The 21,283-nt window shown below is 49.3% G+C and overlaps 10 protein-coding genes across 10 annotated transcripts; 7 read left to right on the top strand and 3 right to left on the bottom strand.

Moving 5' to 3' along the window:
- Positions 1 to 57: 57 nt before the first annotated feature.
- On the bottom strand, positions 58 to 1,649 carry N7503_001900 (FMN-dependent alpha-hydroxy acid dehydrogenase; the record flags this gene model as incomplete). Its single annotated transcript, XM_057061447.1, has 4 exons — positions 58 to 400; positions 460 to 677; positions 727 to 1,490; positions 1,562 to 1,649. The coding sequence occupies 4 exons, from the start codon at positions 1,647 to 1,649 to the stop codon at positions 58 to 60; spliced, it is 1,413 nt and encodes a 470-aa protein (XP_056925409.1).
- A 326-nt stretch (positions 1,650 to 1,975) lies between these two features.
- Positions 1,976 to 3,740, top strand: N7503_001899 (uncharacterized protein; the record flags this gene model as incomplete). The annotated part of the gene is made up of 5 exons (XM_057061446.1): positions 1,976 to 2,209; positions 2,260 to 2,470; positions 2,526 to 2,592; positions 2,641 to 3,104; positions 3,154 to 3,740. The coding sequence occupies 5 exons, from the start codon at positions 1,976 to 1,978 to the stop codon at positions 3,738 to 3,740; spliced, it is 1,563 nt and encodes a 520-aa protein (XP_056925408.1).
- Positions 3,741 to 4,335: 595 nt separating this feature from the next.
- N7503_001898 (mandelate racemase/muconate lactonizing enzyme family protein) lies at positions 4,336 to 5,597 on the top strand (the record flags this gene model as incomplete). The annotated part of the gene is made up of 3 exons (XM_057061445.1): positions 4,336 to 4,511; positions 4,561 to 4,782; positions 4,844 to 5,597. The coding sequence occupies 3 exons, from the start codon at positions 4,336 to 4,338 to the stop codon at positions 5,595 to 5,597; spliced, it is 1,152 nt and encodes a 383-aa protein (XP_056925407.1).
- Positions 5,598 to 5,908: 311 nt separating this feature from the next.
- On the top strand, positions 5,909 to 6,793 carry N7503_001897 (uncharacterized protein; the record flags this gene model as incomplete). Its single annotated transcript, XM_057061444.1, has 3 exons — positions 5,909 to 6,025; positions 6,081 to 6,293; positions 6,350 to 6,793. 3 exons carry the CDS (start codon positions 5,909 to 5,911, stop codon positions 6,791 to 6,793), a joined length of 774 nt encoding a protein of 257 aa, XP_056925406.1.
- A 1,228-nt stretch (positions 6,794 to 8,021) lies between these two features.
- Positions 8,022 to 9,298, top strand: N7503_001896 (NAD(P)/FAD-dependent oxidoreductase; the record flags this gene model as incomplete). Its single annotated transcript, XM_057061443.1, has 3 exons — positions 8,022 to 8,253; positions 8,307 to 8,576; positions 8,625 to 9,298. The coding sequence occupies 3 exons, from the start codon at positions 8,022 to 8,024 to the stop codon at positions 9,296 to 9,298; spliced, it is 1,176 nt and encodes a 391-aa protein (XP_056925405.1).
- Positions 9,299 to 11,314: 2,016 nt separating this feature from the next.
- N7503_001895 (uncharacterized protein) lies at positions 11,315 to 12,247 on the top strand (the record flags this gene model as incomplete). The annotated part of the gene is made up of 1 exon (XM_057061442.1): positions 11,315 to 12,247. One exon carries the CDS (start codon positions 11,315 to 11,317, stop codon positions 12,245 to 12,247), a length of 933 nt encoding a protein of 310 aa, XP_056925404.1.
- An 825-nt stretch (positions 12,248 to 13,072) lies between these two features.
- On the bottom strand, positions 13,073 to 14,721 carry N7503_001894 (uncharacterized protein; the record flags this gene model as incomplete). Its single annotated transcript, XM_057061441.1, has 4 exons — positions 13,073 to 13,306; positions 13,365 to 13,740; positions 13,790 to 14,529; positions 14,587 to 14,721. The coding sequence occupies 4 exons, from the start codon at positions 14,719 to 14,721 to the stop codon at positions 13,073 to 13,075; spliced, it is 1,485 nt and encodes a 494-aa protein (XP_056925403.1).
- A 918-nt stretch (positions 14,722 to 15,639) lies between these two features.
- On the top strand, positions 15,640 to 16,437 carry N7503_001893 (uncharacterized protein; the record flags this gene model as incomplete). Its single annotated transcript, XM_057061440.1, has 2 exons — positions 15,640 to 15,980; positions 16,040 to 16,437. The coding sequence occupies exons 1-2, from the start codon at positions 15,701 to 15,703 to the stop codon at positions 16,435 to 16,437; spliced, it is 678 nt and encodes a 225-aa protein (XP_056925402.1). The 5' UTR covers positions 15,640 to 15,700.
- Positions 16,438 to 16,606: 169 nt separating this feature from the next.
- On the bottom strand, positions 16,607 to 18,146 carry N7503_001892 (putative MFS transporter; the record flags this gene model as incomplete). The annotated part of the gene is made up of 3 exons (XM_057061439.1): positions 16,607 to 17,697; positions 17,762 to 17,969; positions 18,021 to 18,146. 3 exons carry the CDS (start codon positions 18,144 to 18,146, stop codon positions 16,607 to 16,609), a joined length of 1,425 nt encoding a protein of 474 aa, XP_056925401.1.
- A 615-nt stretch (positions 18,147 to 18,761) lies between these two features.
- Positions 18,762 to 20,910, top strand: N7503_001891 (putative glucokinase regulator family protein; the record flags this gene model as incomplete). Its single annotated transcript, XM_057061438.1, has 4 exons — positions 18,762 to 18,994; positions 19,053 to 19,506; positions 19,559 to 19,932; positions 19,986 to 20,910. The coding sequence occupies 4 exons, from the start codon at positions 18,762 to 18,764 to the stop codon at positions 20,908 to 20,910; spliced, it is 1,986 nt and encodes a 661-aa protein (XP_056925400.1).
- Between the last annotated feature and the right edge of the window lie 373 nt (positions 20,911 to 21,283).

The following is a 21,283-nucleotide window of genomic DNA, read 5'->3' as shown; positions in this document are numbered from 1 at the left end:
AACGACTTGGTTCAAGAAAATTTGATGAGATAAGTGAGTGATCGGATTGCCATATATTTACAACTTAACGGTACCAACCAAATCCCGTTCCAACCGACCAGCATTCACCATCTCTGGGCGTAGCTCATCAAGACTTGTCGCGCCAAGAAATACCATGTTAGACTCAATCTCATGTCGCAATATCTCCAGCATACGCCGCACCCCTTTCTCCCCATAACCCGCCGATAGACTAAACAGAAACGGTCGACCCAAGCCAACTGCAGTAGCCCCAAGCGCAATGGCTTTGAGGACATCAGTTCCTCGACGGATTCCGCCATCGAGGAAAATTTCCATCTTGCTCTCAATGAGGTGGGGTGCAAATTTTCGAATTTCCAAGAGAGTCAATAATGGTGATTGAGCCCTGAGAAGGAGTAAGTATGGGAAGATTCAATCGACGAGTCTATTTCATGTAAGACTCACGTATCTTGAGAGCGGCCACCGTGGTTTGAAAGAACGATCCCCTGCACCCCATGCTCACAAGCGAGCACAGCATCCTCAACGCATTGAATTCCCTTGATCACCACCGGAAGGTCCGTAAGTTCGCGCAGCCACGTAAGAATACTCCAGTCAATGAAGGGAGATATCGAGCTCGCCATGATCTTGGCAACCCCTTGCCCTTGAGCGTCGCTATCTTCTGCCTACATAGATTTGTTAGAGCTGTCGATACTAGAGATTCTATAGTCTTACCATAACGCTCAAATTCAACCTCTCATCCATCTCTCGTTTCCCAACCACCGGAGAGTCAACGGTAATCCAGATAGACTGAGCCCCCGCCTTCACTGCTCGTCGAACCGTTTCCACCGACTTGCTGATATCACGGTTGACATACAACTGGGCAAACAAAGGCTGGTCCGCTGAAGTTCGGGCTTCCATCACCCGCTCAATGGGCATGCTGGCGCCATTAGCAAGGACTTGAGCTATTCCCTCTTTCCCGGCAGCTGCAGCTAAGGCGCATTCACCGTCGGGATGCGCAAGCTTGGCAATTCCAACTGGTGATATATATACTGGAAGGGATACGGAGTGGCCCAGAACGGATGTTGTGGTGTCCACGCTGAGGATTTTGCGTAAGATCCGAGGTCGCAGAGAGACCTTTTGGTATGCTTTGGCATTGTTTCGCTTGCTGATCTCATCGTCGGCTCCGGATGAGTAATAAGCCCAGGCGTTTGCGGGGAGATATTCTTGGGCTACTCGTTCAAAATCGTGCAAATTGATGAGAGTCTTTAGTGGTGGAGGTCCATTACTCTCTTTTTTGGTTCCTGTCTCGCTGGAAGAGCCTTGTGTTTTGTTTGAGGGCTTCAATTCGGTGGGGTCGATCTGACCCTTCAAGGCACTACCTGGCAGAGCTTCGGTTAGAATCTCTGGTGAATGGACTGAGTCAAAGTCATCGGTGGCATCTTTGCCGGCACAACGTAAGATGACCTTTGCACCACCCGGGTGAGAATCTAAAAAATCTGGAAGAAGTTATCAGCTACTTCCTAGGAATTGTAACGGCATGATATGAATTAGGAAAAGTTTTACTCACCTGTCACATCATAGACGGCACCGTGGATCGCAACCCAACAAGACTTCCGGCTATTATGCTTTTCAATATCTGCTCGTGTGATTGTCATGATTTTAGATTCACTTGAAGCAAAAGCATTGCTGTGCCTTGCTCGAGGACATGTTGAAAGAGGAGAATGGTTTGCTACATCCCCAGGTCCCCGCCCGCGGGGTTAGCCCGAGAAAGCGTGGGGGTTACAATTTCCCCGTCTTTCAAAGTTTGTGAGACATGATCGGCATCATCGGCTCATTTTCTTGGCAATACTGGGGAATCCGGGGTGACATGGACCCCTTGTGCTTCGGATGATGTTTCCCGGGTAGGGGTATAACACATCATCTGCGACCCTCGTTTTCTTCGAGTCGGCAGTGAACTTGGATGATACATACGCAACACATCATGGCCGAATCTCCTCGGTTGAATGTCCCAGTCAAGCCCGCAGCAACGCACGTCGAGGGGTCCGGCATTCCCACCGACACGGGAAAAATTCACGATGGCGACGCAGCGTTGGCTTTGTTTGACAATCTGGAGGACATGCATGAAACCTTCGAGCCAGGGGAGGAAAAGAAATTGGTTCGCAAGATAGACCTCATGATCCTACCATTTCTATCTGTTTGCTATGCATTCTATTATGTACGGTTGGCTTTATTTCAAATGTTGGCGATGGTAGGCTGATCAAACAGATCGACAAAACGACGTTGTCCTACGCTGCAATTTTCGGAATTAAAGACGATCTAAAAATCTCTGGCACTGAGTACTCATGGCTGTCAAGTGTCTTCTACTTTGGCTTCTTATTTTGGTCCCTACCAACCAATTTACTGATGCAACGCTTTCCGATTGGCAAATATCTTGGAGTCAATATTTTTCTTTGGGGATTTTTCCTAATGTTGCAGGGTACGTATAGTCACCCAATCGATGATACGTTCAGCGCTGACCTTGCACATCGTAGCTGCTGCGAAGAATTTTACACAGCTTGCAGTACTACGTGTCATATCAGGGGCGGCTGAGGCCTGCAGGTTTGTTCCTATCATTACCCTTGCGGAGTCATTCACTGACTCAAACAGTGACCCGGCTTTCATGTTGATCACGAGCATGTGGTATACTCGACGACAGCAACCAATCCGCATCGGGTTGTGGTACACTGCCAATGGCTTTGGCATCGCAGTAGGCGGTCTTCTGGGCTACGGCATCGGCCAGATCAATGGTGCCCTCTCATCATGGAAATATGAATTCCTCATCATCGGCGCCCTGTGTGCCTGCTGGGGTATCGTGATGATTATTTTCCTTCCCAGCTCTCCAGTCACTGCACCTCAACTATCCGACCGCGAAAAGCGACTAGCTGTTGAGCGACTGCGCGACAACCAAACTGGTATCGAAAACAAGAATCTCAAGCCGAAACAGATTCTCGAAGCCGTTACAGATTGGAAAGTGTGGGTATTTTTCCTACTGGGATTTTCGGGCAACATTCCCAATGGTGGTATTTCCAACTTTGGTACATTGATTATCAAGGGATTTGGATTCACAACCTGTAAGTGGTTAGCCAACAATAAGGGGACTCAGACCTAACAGAGAGATAGTGGTCACTACATTGATGCAGATCCCCTACGGTGCATTCATATCCATCATGATTCTCCTGGCGGTATTCGTGAATGACCGCCTACCTCGGAACAATCGATGCATTGTTGCTATTGTCTTCTTGCTTCCCAATTTGGCTGGATCATTTGGTCTGCACTACGTACCGGAATCAAACCAAGTCGGACGCTTGATCTGCTACTATTTGACGGGCTCATACAACGCCTCTTTTGTGATTATTCTGTCTATTCTGACAGGTAATATCGCCGGTCACACAAAAAAGGTAATCACTAATGCAATGATCTTCCTGGGAGTATGCGCGGGCAATATTGCCGGTCCTTTCTTCTACAAGTCAGAACAAGCCCCCGTTTATTCGCTGGGCATCTGGTCAATGATTGTGGCCAATTTTGTTGAGATCGCTCTGATCATAGTTCTTGGACTTTCACTCGCTTGGGAGAATCGACGTCGTGACCGGGCGCAGGGTGTTGCTCCAGGCGACGATGCAGACTACATGCGGCAGCTTGAGCTGGATCGATCTGCATTCAGTGACCTGACGGACAAGGAGAACATCAATTTCCGATATCTATACTAAGGTATCAAATATTGTATATCACCCAGTGGCACTACTACATCTTACATGAACATCTTACATGAACATATCGAGTTAGGTTTCTGTCGTATTTGCACGAAAGTATAGAGCCTTTGAATGACTGGCACTACGTGAGATGCATTGAGCTGCATTTGTAATCTTCAGCCATGCCGTCTTCGAGCTTTCCCCTCTCCCCTCTCTACCGATATTCGAACGAAAAGTTTGAAGTTCGCAGATGTATATCGTCATAATGTCATGTTTTACAATGTTATAGTAATGACGACAGCTCGGTACTATTTAGGACCCCCGCTCAAGTAAGGCGAGCACAAGAGCTCTTCTTGCTCCTCGGGCATTTTACTTCCCCACCAATAGCATAGAGTAATTCCACCAATCACCAACATCAAGACGTTGGCGTGGGGGATGCGTCAGTAACTCAATCTGCTCTCACCCCGGACTTCCCCCGACTCTGTTCCCCGCGTGGGGGACGTGGGATGCAAATGGGGGTTTGACGCGCATCGCGACCGAATAAATGATACCCCGCTCCCCTTCGGTCGTGTTTACGATCCTAAATTCTAAGTTTTCAATTAATCTTTACATCATGGCCAAGATCAAGTCGATTGAGTATTTTCGTGTGAAGCCCCGTTGGTTGTTCGTCAAGGTCACTGATGACGAGGGACAAATTGGTTGGGGCGAGGGAACCCTCGAGGGTCACTCTCTAGCTGTTGAGGGAGCTTTGGATGAGATTATTATTCGCATTGTTGGTTATGAGGCAGAGTATGTTGGGCTGTCCCAATTAGTATTTTCTTCGCTAACTTTCCTCTAGTGACATTGAGCACATCTGGCAAACAATATGGCGACTAGGATTCTACCGTGGAGGACCCGTTTTCATGTCGGCTATGTCCGGTATTGACATTGCACTGTGGGATCTTAAAGGCCGACGATTGGGTGTTCCTGTCTACCAACTGCTGGGCGGGAAGGTGCGCAACAAGGTGCAGGTGTATGCCTGGATCGGAGGAGACCGACCGAGCGAGGTGGAAGTTGCAGCGTAAGTCCAGTCCCAAGTTTTCTATCCATCATCAAAGGCGATGACACTAACGGGGACACAGCAAGGCACGAATTGCTCAGGGTCTCAAATGTATCAAGATGAACGCTACTGAAGACGTCAACTGGCTCGACTCACCCGCGATCCTAAACTCCTGCGTCGAGCGTCTTAAGCAGGTCAAGGCGCTTGGCCTTGATGCTGGCTTGGATTTCCACGGTCGTCTCCATAAACCAATGGCCAAGCAGCTGGCAAAGGCGCTAGAGCCATACCAGCCCCTCTTCATCGAGGAGCCTTTGCTATGTGAGCACCCCGAAGCTCTCAAGCAGCTTTCCAACTCCACCACAATCCCCATTGCATTTGGAGAGCGTCTATACACCCGGTGGGATGTGAAGAGATTCCTCGAGGACTCCTCCGTCGATGTTCTGCAACCCGATATTGCTCATGCTGGCGGTATCTCGGAGACAAGGCGTATTGCGAGCTTAGCCGAGACCTACGACGTGGCTATTGCCCCCCATTGCCCTCTGGGGCCTATCGCATTTGCGGCATCGTTGCAAATTGCCGTTTCCACGCCCAACTTTGTCATTCAGGAGATGTCTTTGGGTATGCACTACAACGTTGAGGCTGGTGACATTGATTTGAATAGTTATGTGGTCGACAAGACCGTTTTCGATATCACGGAGGGATATGTCGCGGCACCGTCGAAGCCCGGTATTGGAATTGACATTGACGAAGAGATGGTTCGGCGAATCAGCAAGGAGACTGAGCCCTGGCAGCCCAAGGAGTTCCACGGACCCGATGGATCGATCCGCGAGTGGTAGTCCTTTAGACAGATAGACTTAATTCATGATGCATCAGACAATGCTTTTGTTTACGATGTTTTGACTTCCACCTGAGTTGAAACTCTGCCCAGGTACATTTTCTAGCTAGCAACTATCGTGTTAGACTAAGCAAAGTTTTCTAAATCCACGATTAAACCCCCACTCAATGTAAATATGACTTGAGTGATTTTCAGGGCATACATAGCCTGACCCCGTCCGCCATAGTGCGGGGAACGTGGGGGGTACCAGACGCGCTGGGTATATAGTTCGGTTTTCTCCCCGCATGTCACAATTGGCAGCCACACTACACCATGGATCTTTTTTCACTTTCGGGTCGAACAGCCCTCGTGACTGGAGGCACTCGAGGCATTGGCCAGGCCATGGCCATTGCGCTAGCAGAAGCTGGTGCCGATATTGTCTTGATTCAGGTACAGTCAGATTGAAGATGGAATACAGCGACATCCGGCAACTGACCCATTCCAGAGAGACACCAGTAACCCCGCCACAAGGGAACAAATTGAGAAATTGGGCCGGAAAGCAACAATTTACACAGCAGATCTCGCATCACAAGTTTCCGTTTCAAATATAGTCGCGACTGTAGTCCGAGACGGCCATGATATCGACATTCTACTTAATTGTGCCGGTATCCAACGACGACACCCAAGTCATCTGTTCCCCCAGGAAGATTGGGATGAGGTAGATATCGTCATGCCAATAAAATTTATAATCATTGACTCACCAAATGTTTCTAGGTCCTCCAAGTGAACTTGACCACCGTATTCACCCTCTGTCGAGACGTTGGTGCTTACATGCTCGGTCGCACACCTAACCGCTCCGGCCAACGTGGGAGTATTATCAATGTCGCCTCACTTGTGTCTTTCCAGGGTGGTCTTACGGTACCTGCCTATGCGGCAGCCAAGGGTGGCGTGGCACAACTCACCAAGGCATTGTCGAACGAGTGGTCCTCGAAGGGAATCAATGTCAACGCTATTGCCCCGGGATATGTCGCGACAGATATGAATACTGCACTTATTCAAGATAAAGAGCGTGCTGCGAGTATCCTAGCGCGTATTCCTGCTGGTCGATGGGGGGATCCAGACGACTTCAAGGGATCTGTTGTTTACTTGGCTAGTCGGGCGAGCGCTTACGTGACTGGGGAAGTGTTGACGGTGGATGGAGGTTGGATGGGTCGATAGACGTACCAATAGCAATACTCGTGTTCTACTCCTAATGTTGTCCCATCTTTACTTTTCCTTAGACGCTGAGTGAAACGTGTGCATTGAAATTGAGACAAGTTTAAATTGTTGAAGGATTGTCTCTTAGACCTCAAGAGCAGTGCATGTCGATCTCTTGGGTTCCATTTTACATTCCGGTCATTTCCTACAATGTACTCCGCACTGCATATCACATAACAACTTTTAAATTAAAAATTCGCCACTGCAACATCGCAGCTACAAGGTACAAAGTACAAAGTGCAGGCAAACACGAGTCTTTGACCCTGAAAACCCTGATTTTGATTCGTCATGATCTCATTCTGCAGGGCTGTTTGTAGACTCGGCGGTGATTGGTCAATTCGGAACTGGCTGGGTAGGGTCCACTGCGGCTTGCAAGCTCCACCAAACTATTGACGCGAGCTGAAAATAATCACGCGGTCAACCTAGGAGACCTTCATCTTTACTGTATAATGCACTTCTTTCAATTTCCCGTGGTGTCGCATAACTACTTGCACATCGTTATTCCCCTGACATAAATACCGAACACCTAGTTACTCCTGCATCTTGCAATACTTATATCCGAACTTCGCTATGGAGCAGGCGACGATCGATCTCGATGCGCCAAGACCACTAAAGCCAATCATGCAAAAAGCTGCATGACAACCAGATCCCCAGTTCTTTTCGCTCGGCCGATCCGAATCTTCCAGCCGCCCCGTGGCTGGCGCAGGGTCAAATTGAACAACCCGATTCCTGTTCAGTGATAGCTATCCACGGCAGACTATTTTAACTACCGCAATATTGTCTTCCACTTTAAGTTTGGTTCTAACAATGAGCACATACTACGGTGTATACATAACTTACCAGGGATTGTCCATGTCCCACAATTGCCAAGCTTCCGAACAACCCGTGGAACGCTACCATGCCAAAGAGCTCCAGCTCAAGGCCCGGCCCATCTTTGAGTGACTGCAAGGGATGTCGATCTTGAAGATCTCTTAACCTATTCAGCTCGGGGCAAATGGATTCCGATTTCCCCTCAGAGTCCTCATGACTGCTATTACCCAGTCGGAATATTGATTGACGACCCCGGTGGAATTTCTGACAAACTAGTGATGGCTGATCAACAGTGGGCCTGTCTGCCTATAAAATGTAGAAGATTTCCCACAGCTGTCTCGTTCACACCAGTATCGGACAGTCACAATAGTCAATCACCATGACTTGGAAAATTGCTACTCTCCTGTCCGCAGTCCTGTCGCTAGGCTCTTTCGCCGCGGCAGAGTCCATTCCCAACACTGACTACGATGTCATCGTCGTTGGTGGTGGACCCTCGGGTCTCAGCGCCTTGAGTGGTGTCTCTCGCGTGCGGAGAACTGCTTTGCTGTTTGATAACCAGGAGTACCGCAATGCTCCTACCCGGGCTATGCACGATGTGATTGGCAATGATGGTAATATTGACCAATGGCTTCAAATACGATCTTTACTAACCTGAAGACTTTAGGTACACCACCTGCCACTTTCCGTGGCTTGGCCCGCGAGCAGATCTCCCGCTATCCCACAGCTCATTTCAAGAACTCCACTGTGCTGTCGATCGTACCCTACGGCAATAGCAGCGTGTCCGCCTTTAACGTGACCGACGACACGGGCAAATCCTACACTTCGCGTAAGCTTGTGCTTGGCACTGGTGTCAGCGACGTGCTTCCCGCTACTCCCGGTGTGGACGAAGCCTGGGGCAAGGGACTCTTCTGGTGCCCATGGTGTGACGGTTATGGTACGACTCTAGCAATTCTCTTGAAGATTGATGACTAACAAGATTTAGAGCACCGTGACCAGCCTTTCGGCATTCTCGGAAACATTGCCGACGTTCTTGGCAGTGTTCTTGAGACTAACACTCTGTACTCCGACATCATTGCCTTTGTTAACGGAACTGACACACCAGCGGGTGAGGTCGCCGCTACTGGCCAACACGATGGTTGGAAAGAGCAGCTTGATGCGTGGAACGTCAAAATTGACAACCGCACTATCACCCGTATTGAGCGCACCCAGGATGGTGAGACCCATCAAAATAAGACCACCGACCAGCAGTTCGACAAATTCCTCATTCACTTCACCGAGGGTGAACCCGTTGAGCGTGGTGCCTTCATCATCAACGCGCCTACCGTTCAGCACTCCACCCTTCCTGCCCAGATGGGCTTGAACATCACGAACGAGAAGATCGATGTCGTTACGAGCAGCATGCGCACTAGCATGGCTGGTGTCTGGGGCGTCGGTGATGCCAACAGCGATGCTTCGACTAATGTTCCCCATGCTATGTTCAGTGGAAAGAAGGCTGCCGTCTACCTGCACGTTGAGATGTCCAAGGAGGATTCTCAGTCTAAGGTCTCGAAGCGTAGTGGATTGTCTCAGCGCGAGCTGATGAAGGAAGCGATTCGCGCTATTGGAAGCAACCTTGAGCCCCAGTGGGAGCAGGTTGAGAAGCGTGAGGTGGTCTAAAAGATGATTTCATGATTAAGATGCTAGCGTTTGTCATTTTGTGGCTTTGGGCCCACTATCGTTGACATACGGTTTCATGAGTCGGCTGAACATAGCAGTGGATGAGAATGATTAATCTAATAATTGAAATTGAATAATGGACATTTCAAAAGTGATCATACATCTGGAGCTTTCCGGTGCTTCCGAGCATCTGGACTATGTAGAGAACCATGCTATACCGTAATGCGGAATTCGCACTTCAGGAATGTTTTCTCCTTGACCCATCCGTGCGAGTGGTCGATCACTCTAGCCGAACACAATTGCATCACCAGTCTTTGCCTGCAGTACTGTCTTCGGCATTGATGCTATCCGACCCGAGTCTACCGAGGCTGTTTACGCGATACTATCAATATATCGGCTCACTGTTTGCCACATCCCAAAGACCATGAGTATCGAGCAGTGAAATCCTATTGGACAAGATAAGGCAATTCTTCTAGTCTGTGGACTTAGGGACCTGATCATGATCCTTGGTAGCCTCAGTGGGTCAGGCCTAGCCAAAAATATTAAGTCGCTCAAAATTAGGAGTTCCCAATATCGCATGACATGCTATTAGCACTATTATTACATTGTAGACTTGATGAAGCCGATAATTTATTGTAGCTCATGATAGACATTGGAATCATGTAAACAAACATTGAATAGCCGATTTTGCCAGCTTGAACAATTGTAGTAGCTATACTTAGTAATCATTCAGTTATGGATTGTTCATAAGCGAGGTTCACTGATGCGTGGATATCCTCCACGATCTACCTGGATTGCTTGATTTCCCCATGGCACCGGCGGTCTCATTATCCACCACAATGCCGTTAACCGACCTTCGGCCGACTAGCATCGTGTCATTCGTGGAGAAAGTCTGTCCAAATGCAGGGAAGTCGACCTTTCACCCGGGACACCTACAAAGTGATCTTCATTGTGGGTGCCGCCACCGTTAACTGTCTATGATCCGTGGATGCACCTGAAACGTGCCTTGCATAACGTGCCTAGCATGACGTCCCAGACCATGTGCACCATGAATATTATTGTCTCAACTCGGCATCGCCTAGTGTTTCAAAATGCCGACGTCGATAACGTGCGACCGAGACTGCCAATCATGGTTTTCATGTGGAGATGTGCCGAGTTCGACCACGGTCGGCAGTGGGGAATGTCGAAGATACGTATGGTGATGGGGCCCAACCAAGAGGTTGGAACTCGGCTCTATCGCCAACTCCGGCGACTCCAACGGGGATCTGCAAGGGATCATCGATCGGTACCAGGTCTCTTAAGGTCCCGAGTCCCTGAGCCAGTAAACTCAATCAAGCCGGTCTTCCAATCATTGTTCTTCTTTCTCTCTTCCCCAACTTCTTTCATTCTCCAAGCTTCGGGGTATATTCTTAATCCGGTGTTTCAGTCCCCCTCAAGGGTTCGTCGTGCTCGACATCGTTCTCCACTTTGTGGCCAATGGCCAATATTTCTAGTATATTGTTATCGGCTAGTGTGGAGATCGATTAGGCGACGAACTTTAAATGCTAATTGTGGAGACCAGCAGTCGACAACGTGCATGTTTCGAATGTTTTAGCTCAAGGAACCATGCCCAGTCAGGGACTGGATCTACATCAGACCCATCAATTGGATGTTAATTCCCTGATATCACATCCCAGAGACACAGAAACTCGCCGTCGAGACCTGGGGATCACCTCCAAATGAGCCATTTCCACGCTTTAGTCAAGGACCTTGGAGACGCGATCTCCACTGCCACCAAGATAAGCAACAACCATGTGGGGAAACCGTCGACTGCGCTACAGAACGGCGAAGATGATCCTTTGGATCGACGAAGAGACCGATTGTTTTCTCTGACGACTAAACTCCCCAGAAAAGATATATAAACCCCCTCGAGTCCAACCTTCTTCTCTCCATCATCAAACACTCTCTTCACAGCAAAATCACTCATTTGACAACTCTTTTGACAAGATTTGTCTTTCATTCTCTTCACTATCCATCATGAAGACCTCCTTCGCTACCCTCGCTATTGCCCTTTCGGGCTCTGCCATGGCTGCTCCTTTCAGCTCCAACGGCACTTCGAACGGAACTTATGCCCTCCCTACCACTCCTAGCTTCAGTCCTAAGCCATCTGCAACTTCCGCCTCGGTCCCTCTTATTCCCACCAACGCGAAGCGTGGAGATGCTCTTCCCACTGGTCTGACTGATCTGGTCTCTGATGCCGAGTCTGCTCTCAGCGGTCTTGCCTCAGGCATTGTCAAGCGTGGAGATGCTCTCCCCACCGGTCTGTCCGATTTGGTCTCTGATGCCGAGTCTGCTCTTAGCGGTCTTGCATCGGGTGTGGTGAAGCGCGGAGATGCTCTTCCCACCGGTCTGACTGATCTGGTCTCTGACGCCGAGTCTGCTCTTAGCGGTCTTGCATCGGGCGTGGTGAAGCGCGGAGATGCTCTACCCACTGGTCTGTCTGACTTGGTATCTGATGCTGAGTCTGCCCTTGGCGGTCTCGCCTCGGGCGTGGTGAAGCGTGGAGATGTTCTTCCCACCGGTCTGACTGATCTGGTCTCTGACGCCGAGTCTGCTCTTAGTGGTCTCGCCTCGGGCGTGGTTAAGCGTGGAGATGCTCTTCCCACCGGTCTATCTGAGCTGGTCTCTGATGCCGAATCTGCTCTTGGTGGCCTCGCTTCGGGTGCGGCGAAGCGTGGTTTCTCCGAGGCTATGCCCACTCCCTCTGGCACTCCCATTGGTCCTCCCTCCGGCATGCCTTTCGGTGGTCCCACCGGAACTCCAAGTGGCTCTCTCTTCGGTGCTAAGAAGCGTGGTTTCACCTCTAAGGCTATTCCCACTCCTTCTGGCACTCCCAGTGGTACTCCCCCGGCTGGCTCGGCTACTCCCACTGGTAGCGGCAGCTCCTTCCTCGGTTTTCCTCTGGCCTAAATATATACGGCTTGTGTGGAAACCGGTCTACTGTCGGCCAATTTGGACAGCTCTTCATGATGGATACAATTTTGACTGCGATTTGATTGGATCACTGGCTGATCCACATGCCTCTCTTTAATGTCTTTTCACTCTTTAATGTTTTTTTATACACTCGTTTTGTTGGATTACAATGTACTTCTAGAATACGATCGGCGCTAGGAATTTATCTTGATTTATGATATTTTACACTTTATCTTTCTAATCTCGTTGATTTGTGGTTCTATATCTTGCTTCTTGTTTCTGGTATTATGATCTGAAGGAATATTCAAAGCTAAAGTGTCATTAAAGGTTATCAAGCAACACTTTCACAGCGTATCCTAGTGCTCCCACGTGATATCATGACGGTGCCACAACACGGTAATTTGTCTGTTCACTGGTATTCATACCTCATATACTTAGCTTTAGTCTGTACGAATGTCCTAATATGTCTATCACTAAGAAGAGGTTTGAATGATCGAACCTTTAATAGAACGAAGCGGATTCATTCAGGTCGCAAAGAAATGCTACACGTAGGCTCAGTTCCATTTTAATAGTAAAGACATTGATTCACTAGTAACACAATCCACCCAAGTGAATTAACCGATTCTATTACATTGGAGTGGTGAGAGCACCGTCGAGGTAGCAACGTTGATTCATTCTGCCTGCTGCTAATCTCTGTTGCAAAAAAGTACCTGACTGTTCATTTCTGTCTCATTACTGTATTGATTGCCAGTTCTCAAAAAGAAGTTCGGCAATGAGGTTGGGGCGTACATTGAGTGATTATTCTATGGTAAATACAAAGATTCATGAGTCCCGGAATCGCTTCATCGGTCCATAGCTGGACGTAAAAGCCCGCAAAGATCGACCCCAAAAGTATAATGGGATCGCAAAAAGCACGCTCAGGACTTGAATGGCCGTCATCTCCCCAAACACAGCTGCTGTTCCTTGTTTCTCAATCCAATCCGCTGCATATAGGGACAACAGCATGCCAATGGTGTTGCGAATGACGAAAATGATGACAAGAGCCTCACCCGTTACCTAATTCAATACTTGGGTCAGCTATGCAATTCGAGAGATTTGTTGAAGTCCCACTTACGGGTTTGTATGAATCCAGTGCGTAGGTCACGGCGACATTCGAGATAGCAGCTACACCAAAGGCTTGCATAGCATATCCCACAGCAGGTCCAATCCAGTGTGTTTTGTGTGCGACACAGAGTCCAAAAATCAAGATTCCTGCTGGTCCAATAGTTCCGGGAATCACGATCGCTGGGAGTCGATACTCTGGCATGCGGACTCCGCCATGTTTCTTTGTGCTCCGGTTGGAGATAATATCAATCAGTCGGCCACCGGCGTAGAATGCGAATACGCTACCAATAAATCCAGCTAGGGACAGGAGGCCCAGATCACCAAGTTGCCAGTTGTAAGGTGGCTTGAGAAATGTGCGGGAGGATGTCAATTGGACCACGATATTCCTTGTTGAGAGTTAGTGATAATTTGTTTAGATGGGTGGGAGTTACGAACCACCCGACCGCAATTCCAATCGTCAACGAGCACCAGATCAGCGGCGGGTAGGCAGCGTTAGCTAGAATATCCAAGACGGCTTGCAGAAATGAAGCATCCCGGTTGTAACCGAGGGTCAAGGACATCCACTGCAATTGTGATCGCTTTTCCCGGCTTTCCGAGCGCTTCTTCAGGTACGTCGTTTCCCGGACGGTAAAGGTAGCGATCACCAGGAGCACACCGACTGCGATCGCTAGGAAATAACACATCCAGCGCCAATTTTGCTGCTGTACCAAGTATGCATTGATCAGGGGGCCTACGAAGAGACCAGCGGTCATCGCAAGATGGAAAAACATCATGTAGTGACCTCGGTCCTTGGCGGCAACCATGTCGGCCACGACAGCGGGCACTGTAGCATCAGCAGCCGCCGCCGCGAACCCTGACAAAATGCGCGATGCCAGTAACTCGCCGTAGCTGGTGCATTGGCTGGACCATACATTCATCATGCAAAGAAACAGCATCGCTACCAAGTAGACGGGGCGTTTTCCAATGACACGCATGAGTGGAACCCAGAAAATATTGCCCACACCGAAGAGAAAGACATTAAAGCATACCAGCTGCCCCGCCTGGGTCTGATTGACATTGAACTCCTTGATTATAGCTGAGGTGGCGACCGTAAAATTACTGGAGTTCACATTGGCCAAGAAAGTGAACGAGCAGATTGTCAGATAGGTGGTTAATTTGGCCGATAGGGGCCAATTCTGTGGGCATTGATTAGCAACCCTGCTCTGCTTGGATCGTTCTAGACATTCTCTCACCTGTGGATTATTCACGTCTTCATCGTCGATGACTGGTTTCAAATCGCCAACGGAGGGCCCGCGCTCATCGGCGGGCATGTTCTCCAGATGGCTGGACGCACTCAATCGGTTAGGGTCGTCTTTCGAGTCTGTCATGACGTGATTTTTTGGTGTGTTCGGTTTTCTGGGGAAAGGAAGAAGTCGATCAATCCGGAGAGGCGCGGCAGGGATTTATTCAAATAGTCCCCCGCCGATTACCCCAGCGATTGCTTCCCCACAATCTAGAATGGGGGACTTTTGCGCTAATCTAACAGGAGTGGTCCTATTGGGCGCAGGGGTAGGAATGGTAGAGTGACGCGCCAGGTGGCTAAGGAGGTCTTTCGGTAATTCCGACTTCAAGTGGGGATCGGCGTCCCGAGCCAGGACCCAGGCTGAAGCCGAAGCCGCATGGAGCAAGTCCTGCGATTGAAGAGTGGAAGTCATATATGTTCAGATCCGTTCAATCTTTGTAAGAGTGGATATGTGCATCCCGATGTTATGGTCGGAGATCCCTATTGATAATATAGTTGGTAAGGTGAGACAGTGTCGTCGCGCTAATACACACTATTCGGGATTCCCGGCCCTGGCGTCATTTAGAGGCACTGGGGGTTATCCGTACTGGCTTGGCATCCACAAAGGCTTGGACTTTCATGGGTAGGTTCACGGGAACACGGGAACACGGGTATCCAAGATTGTTTTGTCATTGGTTGTTGAAGCGATCTCGTGAGATGACACTAGTTACAAGAGAGGTAAACGTTTGAATGACGCTGTAGACGGTTACATGTTTCCGCTGTGTTGGCAAGCCACACGTTTATTTATATGTTACAAGCTTGTGAACGCATTCCGGAAGTTTATCAGTAAGTGCTGTATCTATCTCAATGTATATGATAGTCGGATAGAAATTTTAATATTTGATTCTAGCATCATTAATGAGCTGTATGAGAAAGATCAATATTGAAAATGCAGGGTAGGCCAAGCCCTCGTGACGGGGAAATGTCAGTTGCCGCTTCCAGTGTTCTCCGCACTCACCGAACGTGGAACTCCAACTCTCACTCAACTCACTTCTCCCCAAGCTTCCACCTCCCATCCAGCCACAATGGGTCTGATCAAACGCGCTTTGAAGATCTCCGCCGCGGGCACTGTCGCCTCCATTGGTGTCTTCTGGGGAGCCACGCGCAATGACGTCTTCGAGCCCATGCAAACTTCCGATCCGATCTTCCAATCACCCTTCTTCAAGAAGTTCAATCCCGAACAGAACCCAACCCTGCACGACCTATGTGTCCGTCGCATCCCGCTCGACAAGATCAAGCCTGAGCTGTTGGAAAACAAGGCCAAGCTGACCGAAGCTTTCTGTGCCGGTGTCTGGGGTGGCATGGGTAAGCTCAATTAACTGCGATCGGCATAACTCCGTCTAACAGATTTCCCCTCTTTTTAGGCTACATCGTCCAGCGCGCCTACCTCTCCAACAAGTACCAGGGTCCCGAAACCGCCTCTCAGCTGTGGAGCCGTAAGGAGCTTCTCGAAAACAACTACGAGGTCGGCACCCTCATCACCGATCACTTCGAGGTCGTCGAGAAGACCGAGGAGAAGATTACCGTCCGCTGTGGTGATACCCCCCGCCACCAAGATGTTCGCCCCTCCGATGGTCTCTTTGAGATGGGCGCCGTGATCAAGCAGGAGGAGGGCGTGGCTGAATTCACTTTGAAGTGCTGCTTCTACCAGGGTCTCGGTAAGGCGGAGGCTGCTCCCATGGGTTCGTTCATGGTTTGGTTGCACCAACAATACACCAAGTTATTAATGGAGACCGCGGTTCTGAAGAACTGTGTGAAATAAAGGGAGTTTGCATGTGCGACAATCCATGTAAATAATTTAATGGTCTACGAACCAAGGACAGTGTTGCAACGGATATTAATTTAGGCTACTATGCCTGATGTTTGCCACGATTCATGGTGTATACGTATGCGACCACGGTTAGTCGCAACATCGCCTTGCATGATATTTATTATTCCCTCAGCACAGTCTTGGGCTTCTCGAAATCCGGCGAATCCGGCGAATATGGGCCATCCGCAGCCTTCATCTTTTCGATCTCAGGATCGCTAGTCAGGGTAACCGCCAGAACGGAGGGAATGGCGATGACGAGAGACCCCATGCACAGACCCCAATCCATAGCGAATTGGGTCATAGCAGGCTTTCCCAATGCGTTGATTCGCCATGCCATAGCTCCGCCCGCACTTTGGAAGGTCTTGTACGCGCCGACCAGGATCGCAGTGACAGCCGGCGAATTGGACCGAGCGCCCACGAGCCAGTAGCAAAAAGACTGCCAGAAAGCGTCATAAGCACCATAGAAGATGTAAAGTAACATCGGACCCACGGAGACAGAACCATCCTTGTAGTCGATATCCTGCTTGATGCCCATGGCCAAGCGACGCGAAGACCATTTCTGGAACGCATAACCACCACCCCAGATAGCCATGCCAGTTACAAAAAGGAAAACCCAAGCCACCCTCGCGCGAATTTGTCGGTTAAGACCGGGAAAGTCAAGAATAAGACCAATGATCAGACCGCCCAGCATCTGCGCGATCCAGTAAAATGCACCATTAAGCGAGCGCGTGCGGATATCGAAGGTCATGCCATTGACCACATTCTGCTGATAGGAGTAAAAGACATTCGCCGAGAAGAACAGTGGCAGCAAGCACAGCACACGCCAATCAGCAATCGTACGTATGGATAGTCGCGCCGTCTGTTTCCAGTTCTTTTCATCTTCTGGGATTGCCTTCAGTTGGGAGACTCGAACTGATGCAGGAGGACAGATGAACACGCCCATCAACCATCCAATTCCCATGAGAATTAGGAGAGCAATGTATGTTGCATCTGAGACTGTGCCGCTGGTGGAATTGTAGTTCAGCCCGAAGCTGGCTAGAGATCCTACTCCACCGCCGAGGTTAAAGATGATCCAGAATACAGCAATTGCACGTCCCTTTTGTGACTCGGGCACATAAGTTGTCATGATAGCTCCTTGCGCGACCCACAAAAACGATGCGCCCACACCAAGAAGCGCACCGGCGGCGACAACAAAGGCACCATTGTTGGTTGCTATTACAAGCAACAAATAACCAAAGTTAGCAATTGGATGGATAAGAATATCTTGCAAACATACAGTTAAAGCATAGCAGACTTCCCGAGTATAAGGGATATGCCCATCCACCAAGAAGAAGACAAACACGGGGACCGACGCGGTTGAAAATCGGTCCAACAACAAACAACGCTGTTGCCGCGGTTGCTGCAAGTAAAGCCACAGTCGCATTCGCAGCAACTGTCTGGTTCACTTGTCCAGATCCTCCTAGTCCTGTGAGGGCATTGTACATCTATGTCCCCGCAATTAGTGGAAGTTTTGTTGGTGACAACGCGACACGTACCCCAGGACAGCAGAAACAGATAAAACTGATCAGCAGAATCTGGACCCAACTGTGTGTATAGGTCCGATACCAAACCGAATCCTTGCGTCCATCAATCACGGGTCCAACTCTAGTTCCGTCCTCCATATTGTGATGATAGTGCAGATGCGACCAACAAACATCAACAGAGTCAAACTCGAAACCAAAATATGTGAGTAATACAATGCAGCACCAATCGCGAGATCTGGCGTGAAATATGGGGTTCTATCCCTGGATTCCAAACACGAGCGGTGGTATTTAGTGGAGAAGGCTTCAAGAAACATGAAATTACCCGATGACAGGCCCAAGCACTGATCTACGAGAACTTGCATCTATTAGGAAAAGATGCATGGATTCGCGGGATAAAGCGCTTGTCATACTCCACATATGGTAGTTTCTGGGGAAGAGAAACAACCCCACTTGTCGCATGTTGGATCAACCCCTGGTTCATTGCCGAGTACCACACTGGGGTAATGGTGCTACTCTGGCTCGTAACGTGGGCGGTTTCTTCATCGGCAAAGCTCCGTGATTAAGGATCTCGCTCGGGCTGCACTTCCGGTTAGCGGATGTCGGTCGTTTCCGACTGGCGTTTTTTAGGGGAGCATGGCGTCAATCATAAAAAAAAACATTCGTCTCGCTCGCGCGAAATACATCAGTTTTTCTGCATATCGCTCTGAAAATTATACACTGTTGATCAGGCAGTGAGCGGAACCGTTGGCGATAATGGATCTCAACGGCTTAGCCAAACTCCAGACCGAAGGGGTAAATCCCCGGACGGTCAATATCGATCGCATATCGACATTGGAGATGTGTTCTGTGATAAATAATGATGATCATCTGGTCGCAGAGAGCGTTGCGCCGTGTCTACCAGTGATCGCGGACGCAATCGATGCCCTGGCTTTGCGCGTTGGTCAAGGCGGCAGGGTGGTCTATGTTGGAGCAGGAACAAGTGGAAGGTTAGCGAACTAACAACATGCCCAATAAGAATGAATGATTAACATCGGAAATCCCTAGACTCGGGATCTTGGATGCGTCGGAAATCCCGCCTACCTTTGCTGCCCCCCGGTCTCAATTTGTCGGTTTGATCGCCGGCGGAGACGTTGCTATTCGTCAGGCTCAAGAGGGCGCCGAAGATGACGGGGAAGCTGGTGAAGAGGATTTAAGGCGTTTGAAACTCGATCATAAGCTAGATAGTGTGATCGGCATTGCCAGTTCAGGCCGCACACCATATGTCCTCGGATGTCTTGCCTTTGCCAAACGGCTAGGCTGTGTCACAATTGGCGTCGTTTGCGCCTCCCCATCGGCTTTGAGTCACTCTGGCAATGTGGACTACCTGATTGCTCCGTTACCTGGCCCAGAAGTGGTCACCGGGAGCACTAGACTCAAAGCTGGAACGGCCACAAAAATGGTCCTGAACATGCTGAGCACGGGAACTATGATTCGGACCGGGAAAACTTATGGAAATATGGTAAGACGATGTGGATGGTTGCCTCGAATAATTTTGACTGACATTTTCGAAGATGGTTGATATGGTGGCGTCAAATCTCAAACTTGAGCAACGCGCTCGGAACATTCTGCGCAGACTCAGTGTGAAATGCAATAATTTATCGGATGCCGACTTGGACTCACTTCTTGCGAAGTGCAATGGGAGTGTCAAGCTTGCAATTCTCGTTGCTGAAACATGTGGATCCGTTGAGAGCTGCCGAGAAACTTTGACATCGGCTGGGGGTGTTCTCGCTAAGGCTTTGACCGAAGCATCTCAGCCTGCAGACAAGTGCTTACCAGAGAACCGGCAATTTGTGTTGTGCATCGATGGCGGTGGAACTAAGTGTGCTGCTGTCGTGGGAGATAAAGATGGCGTTGTGAGCCATGGGTTTGCCGGGCCATGCAATATGTATGGGTTTTATCGATCTTCAACGGTACGATCGTTAACTAACTATCGCGCAGTACGGATAACGTCAGCGATGTGGAAGTCGTCATGAAAACACTGGTTACAGCGACCAAAGCCGCACTGAAAGAACATATACCCCCAAATGAGCTAACAGATTCGGACTGGAAGGCACAACTCAAAAGATCTTTTCGATCAGTCTGGATCGGTCTAGCGGGAATGGATAGGAGCGGCCTATACAACGTATTAGCCCCCAAGCTTGGTGAATTATTCGGGCTAGATCACACCACACCCGCCCTTAAGTTAACCAACGACGTATCCTTGTTGACTGCGGCAGCTTCATCGAACCAAAGCCGTTCCGTGATTGTCGTGATTGCAGGCACCGGGAGCGTGGTAATGCGGTACAACTGGATCAAGGACCAGGGCTATACCTGCGTTGCTCGAGCTGGCGGATGGGGCCACCTGTTGGGTGACGAGGGTGGAGGCTATTCCATCGGCCTTGAAGCTATCAAACACACACTGGAAGTGTTAGAGGAGAGAAGTCTGGGTCTTGAACCAAAAGAATCGGGCGAATTTGAACGAGCTGTGATTGGACGACTGGGCGGCTGCACCGAGAAAAATGATAATATTGACCTTTTAAGCGAGATTCTCTCGCAGCCTCGTGCGCAGAGTGTCAAGTCTCGCATTGCTGGCGTCGCGGAGACAGTACTGAAGCTGGAAGGGAACCGCACGGCAAAGGTTATAATGGAAGATAAGGTGGCTTCTATCATTCAAAAGCCCCTTCGTCGTCTCGTTGATTCCAGATCCAGTGGTTTTGTCGCACCTGAGGGGACAGAGTTAGTATTGGCTGGTGGGTTGATGAAGGATGAGGGATACCAAAATGCTATGAGACAGCAAATTGCTCAGCAAGGGCTCCACTTCCGGGGAATCAGTGTGATTGATGATGTTGCGGTGATGGCAGTTAGATATTTGATGTCTCAATGAGCGGTGCTGTGCATTCCCGGTTCTTCTTCCATCTTGAGACTTGTGACTTTGAGGAGGCGCACAGAAAAGGAAATACTTTTCCATTAATCTACCACAACATTCTAAATTATCACAAAAATATTATCCGTCACTCATTGGCTGGTACTAAGACGTGGAACGTTCTACCTTTGGATTGTGATATATGCATACTTTGTGGCTGGATGCTATACATAAAATGCAATTTAACGAATCTATCGATCTTTTCACGGATCTCACTGTCACATCAACTCCAACATCTAGTAAATAAGACATAGTGCCACAAGTTTGGCTTAACTCCCTTGCATCGCCCATTATACCTATTCCACAGTATACCTTTGTTTGCCCTTTCCTCTAA

This window comes from Penicillium pulvis, assembly GCF_028828015.1.
Source record: "Penicillium pulvis strain IBT 33274 chromosome Unknown contig_12_segment0_segment0, whole genome shotgun sequence".
NCBI lineage: Eukaryota > Fungi > Ascomycota > Eurotiomycetes > Eurotiales > Aspergillaceae > Penicillium > Penicillium pulvis.
This window is presented reverse-complemented; position numbering and strand designations above follow the sequence as displayed.